General features: G+C 59.6%; 1 protein-coding gene across 1 annotated transcript; it reads right to left on the bottom strand.

Moving 5' to 3' along the window:
• Positions 1 to 4108: 4108 nt before the first annotated feature.
• On the bottom strand, positions 4109 to 9034 carry ARL13A (ARF like GTPase 13A). The gene is made up of 9 exons (XM_072877369.1): positions 8976 to 9034; positions 7844 to 7914; positions 7339 to 7588; positions 6890 to 6995; positions 6779 to 6795; positions 6438 to 6738; positions 6160 to 6364; positions 5727 to 5828; positions 4109 to 5396 (listed from the first exon to the last, which is right to left on the bottom strand). Exons 1-9 carry the CDS (start codon positions 9032 to 9034, stop codon positions 5320 to 5322), a joined length of 1188 nt encoding a protein of 395 aa, XP_072733470.1. The 3' UTR covers positions 4109 to 5319.
• Between the last annotated feature and the right edge of the window lie 1117 nt (positions 9035 to 10151).

Below are 10151 nucleotides of genomic sequence, written 5' to 3'. Positions count from 1 at the left end.
CTGTCCTGGGAGGTCCAGCAGCTCAAAGATGATAGGTCCTACTTTCCACCTGTACAGACCAGTATCTCAGCTATTAGGAGTCAGCGTTCCTCTGCTCAAGAGAGAGGATATAGAGGGTACACACCACAGGGCACCCTGTGGTTTCACCTGCGTGACCATGGAGAGGACATGAGAAATTGGGATGGAAAACCTACCTTGACCCTAGAGGCACGGGTATGTGAGTTGCAAGGAAAAACAATCACACAAGGGGGTTCTTCCAGGAAAATTGCTGCTCCAGTTTCCAGTGGACGGTTCCCCAGACAGAGCAGAAGCACTGATCTTACTCCTGATTTTAATGAAGGAGCTCCTGACTCATATGTACTAGAAGTGGGTAACAAATACTATGAGCACGACTAGAGGGGCCCTGCCTCCAGCCAGGTGGAGGAAAGGGACAACCGGGTTTACTGGACTGTGTGGATTCAACGGCCTGGCACATCAGACCCACAGGGGTATAAGGCTCTAGTAGACACCAGTGCACAGTGTACCCTAATGCCATCAAGCTATATCGGGGCAGAACCCATCTGTATTTCTGGAGTGACAGGGGGATCCCAACAGCTGACTGTATTGGAGGCTGAAGCGAGTCTAACTGGGAATGAGTGGCAAAAGCACCCCATGGTGACTGGCCAGAGGCTCTGTGCATCCTTGGCATAGACTACTTCAGGAGAGGGTATTTCAAGGACCCAAAAAGGTAGCAGTGGGCTTTTGGTGTAGCTGCCTTGGAGACGGAGAAAATTAAACAGCTGTCCACCTTGCCCGGTCTCTCGGAGGACCCTTCTGTTGTGGGGTTGCTGAGGGTCAAAGACCAACAGGTGCCGACTGCTACCACAACGGTGCACCAGCAGCAATATCGCACCAACCGAGACTCCCTGATTCCCATCCATAAGCTGATTCGTCAGGTGGAGAGCCAAGGAGTGATCAGCGAGACTCACCCACCCTTTAATAGTCCCATATGGCCAGTGCGAAAGTCTAACGGAGAGTGCAGACTGACAGTAGACTGTCATGGCCTGAACAACGTCACGCTGCTGCTGAGTGCTGCCGTGCCGGACATGCTGGAACTTCAATACGAACTGGAGTCAAAAGCAGCCAAATGGTATGCTACGATTGATATCGCTAATGTGTTCTTCTCAATCCCTTTGCAGCAGAGTGCAGGCCACAGTTTGCTTTCACTTGGAGGGGTGTTCAGTACACTTGGAATCGATTGCCCCAGGGGTGGAAACACAGCCCCACCATTTGCCACGGACTGATCCAGGCACTGGAACAGGGGGAAGCCCCAGAACATCTGCAGTATATTGGTGATGTCATCGTGTGGGGCAATACAGCAGAAGACATTTTTGAGAAAGGGAATAAAATAGTTCAAATCCTCCTGAAAGCCGGTTTTGCCATAAAACAAAGCAAGGTCAAGGGACCTGCACAGGAGATGCAGTTTTTAGGAAGAAAATGGCAAGATGGACATCGTGAGATCCCAATGGATGTGATTGATTAACAAAATAACAGCCATGTCTCCACCAACCAGCAAAAAGGAAACACAAGCTTTCTTAGGCATTGTGGGTTTTTGGAGAATGCATATTCCAAATTACAGTCTGATCGTAAGCCCTCTCTATCAAGTGACGCAGAAGAACGATTTCAAATGGGACCCTGAGCAACGATGGTTAAGGAAGTAACACCAGCTGGCTGTGGGGGGACCTCCTGCCCTGCCACACTTGTGGGACAAGTCAAAGGCTCTCAGAGGAGCTCTGAGAGTCAACGTCGCCTTCCCCATCCTCTCCTGGGGGTAAAGAGGAGCAAGGCGGGGTTAAAAAATAAAGCGTAATTGCTGGCTAAGCCCAGCCAGTGGGCAGAAAGCAAAGTGTAAAGAAGTGGGAGAAAGCACAGCAGGGCTGTGGGTGCAGCCAGAGGGGCCGGCAGCCTCCCCACGGGGTCCCGTCTGCCAGGCTCTCCTCCAGGTCTTTCCGCTGCCTGGAAAGCTTGGTGATGTGCTGTACACGGGAGGGCTTGGCAGCTTTTTTTAGCACTGACCAAGCAATGCTCTTCCCACTCCTCTTCTCAAAAGAGCAGTACTCTCTCTCCTACCTTCCAAATTTCAGCCCACGCAGTTAAATTTTGATAGCGATAACAGGAAAAAATCCAATTGTGCAAAACAATGTCGGTATGAGGAGGTTGGACCAGCCATGCCCTGGTGTAGGTGTATGCCCACAGGCACTTGCTGAAACATCTCTTCATCTCCTCCTGGCACCATACAAACCATCACTAGCTTTTGCAAAGCTCAGACAAGCGCAGCCTCCCTCTATCCTTCAGGCTTACAAGGACACATGCCATGGAGAGAGCTGCTGGTGGCCATGCCGGCAGCCACAGGTTCCCTGAACGAGCACCATGGAGGGGAAGCGGGCTGCAGACATGCAAAACTCACACATGCTTCTGCATCACCAGTTTGCAACAAATGCAACCGCAGCCCAGGCTGAGGCACCACAAAAATGCTCGTGGAAGCAGAAACCAGGTTTTGCCTAACCCAACCCTCCTGAGACAACTCCTCTGGAAACCTGAAAAGAAGGATGTGCTAGATAATATAAAATTGCTTAAATGCAAAGCACGGTTGTATCACCCAGCTGGCTCCAGTCCTCCCTGCAGACAATGCTACTGATCCCATTTACTTTCCGTATCAGTAGACAGAAGATGGGTCTCCCTGGGGCAGTTGCTGTTGCGTCGCTTTGTGCTTCTCGGCACATTTGGAGCTCCAGCACTTCCTAACAAACCCAAGATTCATGGGAGGGTGCCACTCACCACTACCTCATTTTTGGGTACGTCTCCTCAAGGCAAGCACTGCTGCTGGGCACCATGCCTGGCCTCGGTGCACCCGCCAGCTGATCGGACACGCCAGGACCAGCCTGGGCAGCACGGCACCTTGCCCCGCTGTCAGCAGGCAGTGCCACCGAGGATCACACCTCCCAGAGACCTCCTCCCCTTGCTGGTTATTCAGCTATCGGGCTGTAAGATGAATAGCAGGAGGAGTATGATGGAAAAAGGAGCCCTGCCCACCCTACTTGCCCCAAGCATGCACCCCCTGCTACAGCCGCTGCTTTTCTGAGATGTTTCTGGCTTTGAGATAGTCCATTTTTTAACACGGAGTTGTTGCTGCTCACCTTCTAAAGAAGATAAAAGTCATATTCCTGGTTGGTGCAGACCAGGATTGTCTCCTGGTTGTAGTAGGGATTAGCTTCTCTACAGCCATGGAAACACCAGGATAGGGGGGTTTGATTTTGAAATATATTTGAACTGCCTGTCTGCACCACTCACCTGAGATCATTATGTTAGGAGAAAGTGCGTTAGATCAACCTAACCGGTTTCTTACAGCTAGCTCCCAAGGAAAGTTTCATTCAGCTGCCCAGCAGCACCAGCCGGGCCAGTTCTGCCTTTGGACTTGTCTTGCTGGCCGCCTTCTCCAGCTTCTCCAGCACGCTGTGTCCCTGCGTGGCTGCTGGTGCCCGTGCCGACGAGCCGCACCGCCAGGAGCACCCGAGGGAGCTGGCTGCCGGCCGGCCCTGACGGACGCTCCCAAACGCGCTCAGCTCCCGCTCCCCACACAGCTCTATTTCAGAGCCATGGTGAGCGGGGCTCAGCCCCAGCACAGCCATGGGCTGGTTTGGGGTGCCGGCTGTTTGGGAGAGCTTGGCCTCCTCCCAGGCCTGGTGGGTGTGCGAGAAGCAGCCGTTAGAGGGGACAACCTCCTCAGCATTCCTTTGGCGGTGAGAAACTTTTAATGTTTCTCTCCTCGTGGCCCCATAGACATCCGTGACCCCGGCAGAAGGAGCCTGGCTGGCAGCCCGGACTGGCCCCCGCAGGGGCACGCTCGGCCCCGACCCATCCCAGGAGAAGGGGCTCCACCGCAGGCATGGGTCCCCGCTTTGTCCTCCCCCTTCACCGGCACCACAGGGATCTCCACCAGGCAGAGACAAGGGTTTACTAAAAGTGCTGTATTTACAGGCCAGTATTAATTTGTGCTCTTGCTATTTACAATTTATTTAAAATTAATCCCTATAGTCACTGACAGTTCACTCTGGCAGAGTTAGAACTTTACAGAGACCGGCAAGGCAGAATAGCCAGAGTTTCTCTTCTTTTCCCTTTTCAGCCCTGCCGAGGGATGGGCTTTAGTGATTTTTCTTTCCCTGGACCACAAAGGCATTGCCTGTTAATCAGTAATCATAGGAGCAGAGGTGACTCACACTCTGCTGCTGAGCACAGTTCAAGTCCTAACGCTGTTGCGGCCGTGAAGGGAAAACTGCTGCACTCCTGACTTCATGTCAAGTGTTTCCAGGGCTGACTGTTGGTTTCCCTGCATGTGCACCCAGCCGCTGCCGGGCAGCACGAGCCTTCCGGCACAGCCCAGTCTCCGCGACAGCGCGGCTCTGCCAGACACAGTGTGCGTGGCAGACAGGTTGTGTTGGGATGCGGATGCTGCTCGTTCTCCCATCTCAGAGCTGAGCTGAGCAGAGATCAGGGACCACTCGGGGCTGCAGGGTGCCAGGCTGTCAGTGACACAGGAGGATTTTGCGTCACCTGCAGGGCACCACTGTCCCTCCTGGGAGGATGGCAGGAGCAGGAGGAATGACCCTGGGGAAGGAGCCTCCAGCAGCCTCCACCACCAGCTGCCACTGAACTAAGCCTTCGCGGATGGGCTGCAAGGATGCACAGACAACACGGGCATCACCCTTCTCCACTGTGCAAAGGGGCTCCTGGCAGCCCTGCCAGATGTGGCTGGGGGCCAGGCGAAACTCTTCCGCAGACCATCCGTGACTGCCCTCCCACCTTCACCAGCAGGAAGTTAGACTTGTCCAGGCAGCAGCCAGGGCCTGAATGAGGGGCTGAGTCAGCCCCTGACCTGTGAAGACGGCTTTGCCTGGGCATAGGTCGATCCAAGAGACAGGCTTTTCCCCTGGGATATTTGCTCCAATCTTCCTCTCTTCCACAGACTTGGTCGGGTTCAGACCGAGTCTTCCACAGAATACTAATACGGGGTCGGCAAGTGGCCGGCTGTTCCCTTTTCAGACCGGTTTGCAGCCCGGCTGCCAGAGAGGCGTCTTACAAAAGGACTTTGGCTCGCTCCTGCAGATCCCTGGTTTTCAAGCCATGCAGAAGACAGTGATGCTGTTCATGCCCCAGGACCCGTTGCCCAGGACTGCCAGCCCTGGCCAAGAACCCCAGAAGCCCTGCACAAGCATGGGTCCCGCTGCCACTGCAGTCTGGGGTCCCCTGGGACCACCCATCCCCTGGCACGTGCCTTCCTGCTCAGGGGACGATGGCGGACTGCTGCTTCCTCTGCTCCTGCCTCATCTTCAGAGCCAGCATTGCCCGGCGGTACAAGTCTGGGGAGGAAGGGAAGCGGTCAGGCACTAACACAGGAGCTAAGCTCTGGGGTCCAGCCTGGCAGCCTGCGTTGAGCGAGGGCTGCAAGGACACCCCAGGATCCAGCACAGTGCACTCGCGTGGCCTCCCCGCATCCCACCCAAAGGCAGAGGCAGTAGCAACTGCCTCCCCAACAGCCCCCACCTTGCCCTGCAGCAGCACGTATGCCCATGCTGTGCCCCCGCACCAAGCACTACATGGGCAAGGGCTCCTGCACAGCTCATGCCCCGCTGCCAGCAGGCCAGACCCCCCAATGCTTTTCAGCAAAATCTGTCCTGGGAAATACCAACCAAAAGTGCTCGAGACTTCCTCACGCTGCTGCTCCACAGCAGGTTCCTGTGACTTGATTTTATTCTTGATTTTCTTCTTCTTCTTCTTTTTCAAGCCCTGCGCTAGATGGAGAAATACAAAATTTCAGGCACCACATCTGGGCAAGGGTGTATTTGCCACCAAACCAGCCGAGAGGACTGCTGCTGGCGGATCTGCAGTCCTCCATCACCTCTGTGCATCAGCCCCTGCGGAGATGCTCAGACACGTCTCTTCTCTTCCTCGCTCAGCCTCCCATGGCCCCGCTCAGCTGATCCGCGAGCAAAGCTAGCGGAGATGGTGGGGATCAGCGACCCGGCATACCGCCACGTTGCCGGGTCCCAAAACCACCCCGTAGGGTGTCACTGGGGGTCCTGGTGCCAGCGGTGCCAGCAGCCCCCCGCAGCCCCCGCTCACCTGGGTAGGGGGTGGCCGTCCCGGTGGGCGCAGGCTCCTCCTGCCCCACCCTGTTGGGAGGCAGCAGCCCCCCGGCAGCCCCGGCTCGGCCGTCACCCACTCCTCCGGCTCCCTCCGGCTCCTCGGCTGGGCTTGGCTGCCCCGAGCCCTTCTTCCTCACCTTCACCTTCCTCTTCCTCCTCCCGGGGCCCTTCGCGCTCTCCTCCTGGGCAGGGTAAGGGGGATGAGGGGAAGGTGGCAGGAGCCCCCTTCCACCCCGTCCCGGGGTACTCACTCACCAGGGGGAGGAGGCGGCGGATGGGCCGCAGCGGCCGGTACTCCCCCGTCTTCCCCGCGCCGCCTCGGGCATCCTCGGCGGGGGGCGGCGGGGCCCTGGCGGGGCGAGAGCGCGGCAGGGGATGGAGGGGAGGAGCGGAGCGGAGCGGAGGAGGGACGGGGACAGGCGCAGAGGGAGCCCCGCACCCACCTGCGGGCGGCCGGCCGGCCGCGGGCTGCCCGGGGGCCGGGCCCGGGCGGCGGAGCGGCGGCGGGCGGCGGCGCCGGGGCGGCGGGGACGGCGCGGAGGAGCCAGCGCAGGCCCTGCAGGGCGGGGCGGGCCGGGCCGGCGGCGGGGCCGCGCCGGGCGGCGCAGGGTTCCTGCGGGCGGAGCGGCGGGGTCAGCCCCGGCGGGGAGCGGCGAGCGGGGAGCGGGGAGCGGGGCGGGGAGCGGGGCGGCCCGCACTCCACTCACGATGCGGCAGGGCGAGCGGTTCTCGTTGACCAGCCGCTCCAGGGACAGGCGCTCGATCAGCTCGCAGGGCAGCAGGGCGGCCGGCGCGTCTTGCTTGTTGGCCAGCCTGGGGCGCGGGGAGAGCGGAGCGCGGCCGTCACCCCGGCCTCCGGGCGCCTCGCCGCACGACGGCGGGGGGGGCTGCGGGCTTTCTCCCGGTTCGGCTGCGATTAGGCGAAGCGGTGCCCCGGCCCGTGCCCGGTGCTGGAGCCCCCTCCCCAGCTCCTCTCCAGGGGTGCTCCCAGCTCCCCAGCACCGCTGGGTCCCCTTGTCCCAGCACCCCCCCGATAGCCCCCTGGGCACCACGTCCCCGCAGCAGCCCGGCCACGCTCCCCACAACCTCAGCAACAGGTTCCCACTGCCTCCCCACCCCAAACCCTACAGGTCACATCCTGAGGACTCGGCCTTACAGTAAGATGGGCTTCCCAGAGACGTCGGGATGGCTCAGGACGCGGCTCAGGACCTTGCGGGCCTCCTCCATCCGCGCCAGGTCACTGGAGTCCAGGACGAAGAGGAGCCCGTGGGCCGCGCCGTAGTGGCTGCGCCAGGCGCTGCGGGAGCGCTGGCCCCCGGGCAGATCCACCAGTGTCACCTCGAACCTGTCCACCCGCAGGCGGGTCTGGCCGGGCTGTGCCACGGGCAGCACCTCGCCGGCCAGCGCTGCATGCGGGGAGAGGGCAGAGAGCTGGCGCAGCGAGCCCGGCAGCATCCCTGCGGCATGTGCCTCCGCTTCCCCCAGCCACGTCCCCGCTCCCAGGGCTGCCCGAGGCACAGCACAAGCCCCGCACGCTTCCCCCCACCCAGCAGCTGTATTTCAAGGGGTTTGGTCCTTCAAGGCTCAGGCACTTGGTTGCAAAGGACTGTAAAGCCGCTGCCTCCAGCCAACGCCAGCTCCAGGGCCATGCTGCTCCTCACCTCTCTCTATGTCCAGGATGACTGAGGTTTTCCCCGCATTGTCCAGCCCCACAACGAGGAGCGTCACCTTTCTGGGGAGCGACAACAGCGGGTGAGCATCCCATGAAAGGGCTGTGCTTCCTGGGGAGCGGTGACCACTGCTGGCCCTGGGGCTTCCAGGCAAGGGACCCTGCGCATGGCAGCCATGCTTTGGCAGGAGAGGGGCAGGAGGGTGACACAGGCTTTGGCTGAGCTGGGGGGGAGGGCAGGGAAGATCCCCAGTGCTCAGGAGAGGGCGAGGGCAGGCACAGGCACCTGGGGCCACCCTGGCACCCTGGGGCAGCCGCACTGTGGAGCCTTTAATGCACTTCCTATGGCAATGATTTCTTTTCAGATCATATAGGATTAAGCAATGATATGCACAGGCCAAAACGATTGTTCCTTATACGCAGTTAATGATTGCTCTTGGTGTCCTTCCACATCAGTGAGTTATGGGTATACATGGCAAGGGAGAGGTAGCAAGGACATTTTATGAGCTTCTGCCTGGACTCAGGAGGTTTTTCCTGTTGCTAAACAGTCCTATTTGGTCTCCAGCGACATGCTCCACCGGAGCCACACACACAGAACGTTTTCCCTGTGGTTGACAAGCCACAGTCGTCATTCGCAGTGTCATTTTCTTAAACATACAGGCCAGGCTGCATGGGTGGCACAGCTCCACCTCCAGCATTACAGCAACATGTCCTCGTTGGTGGGAGAGGACCATAAACCCGCTCACCGCCTGCAGTGTCTGCCCGGGCTGGTGCAGTGCCATCCCCAGGGAATTAACCCGGGTCTCCTGACGCATGCAAACACAGCAGGTGTTTCAGTTCGTCCTCCCCAGCTTTCTTGGGGAACTGTTGACTTTGCACAGGGGGAATCCTGCTGGGAGTGTTCTCCACCTGCGCACCCCTGCCCGCCCAGCTCCCCTCCCTGCCCAGCTCCTGCCTGCCGGAGGAGCAGCGAGGACACAGTGTGCCTTGCTCCACGGTTTGGGGATGGTTCCTGCAATAGGCACCGCTGTAACAGTGCCACTGCACCGCTGCCCTCACTGATAAATGCGCAGGTAAATGTTGTGCCCCCCGGGGAGCCCCAAGGAGCAGGCACGGGGACCTACCTGATGGGCTCCTGTATGGCCTGCAGCCATGACCAGCAGTGGGAGAAGAGGTGGAACATGCTCGGCAGCCCCACGTGGAGGGATGGCCTCTCTTCAGCACCTACAAAGCAAGCAGCCCGGCGTGCCTCCGTGCTTCGTCCTCTGGCCCATGCCTGCTCCCCGCGGCAGGGAGCATCTCAGCCTGGAGTGCCCCATCCCATGGCCCAGCACTGCTGCCTCCAGCCTGGTGCACACAAGCCAAGCCAAGCTGGGGGAGAAAAGCCGGCCCCCTGGGCAATACCCCACAGGCACGGACCCCCTGGCCGGACCCTGCCCTGGCAGCCCCTTCTTGCATCACAGGAGCACCAGCCAGGCTCTCACCCACTCGTCCCCACCGCGTGGCCCCTGCTCGCATCCCCTTTGCATAGCAGCTGCTTAAATCTAATCTGGATTTAAATTACTTACTCCTCACAGCCTCCTTAATCCTGGTGGGTCAGCCCAGGCCGGTAGCTGCGGGGACATGGAGTGCCATGGGGCTGCCCACTGCACCAGGCAGCACTGCATTACCCACACAGTGCTGGGCAGCCTCACACCTCCATCGCTGGCTTAAATGGCTTGTGGTGGGAACATCGCCTGACAGCCCACGTGGGGCTTCCAGCTGAATTAGTGTCTCCGCTAACGAATGGCGTCCCTGGCTCCTCGCTGCCTAATCCCTGCGCGGATGTTTCTTCACAGTCCCTGCAAGGAGCAGCCCCTGCACGGTGTGCGTGGCTCTGCTGCCTGCCCAGGGGTCCCCTCTGTGCCAGACTGAGGGACATCACCACTCACTGCTGATATTTCATGCCTGAACGAGGCACCCCCTGAGCAGCAGCAGGTCCTGTAACGCTCAGAATAGAAATACCGACCAGTCCCAGCAGGCGCCTGGCTGGGAGCAGGGAAGCGGTGGGGGCCCTGGGACAGCAGGGCAGGGATCGGAGCCAAAAAAGCCCCAAATCCTTGATCTGCAACGCCAAAGCTCTTATCTTGCTCCTCAGGTTTCCTGCTGCTTCCCACAGCCGGGGCTGCCCTCCCTGGCACGCTGCCGCTGTTGTGTGCGGAGAAGGGGCCGCATGGGGATGTCTGAGCCGCCGGCGCTTTGGGTGGGGAGAGCGGGGTCCAGAGGGACGATGACATGAGACCCACCAAAAGCCACGCTGG

The sequence above is a fragment of the Ciconia boyciana genome, chromosome 12 (genome assembly GCF_034638445.1).
Source record: "Ciconia boyciana chromosome 12, ASM3463844v1, whole genome shotgun sequence".
Taxonomy (NCBI): Eukaryota; Metazoa; Chordata; class Aves; order Ciconiiformes; family Ciconiidae; genus Ciconia; species Ciconia boyciana.
This window is presented reverse-complemented; position numbering and strand designations above follow the sequence as displayed.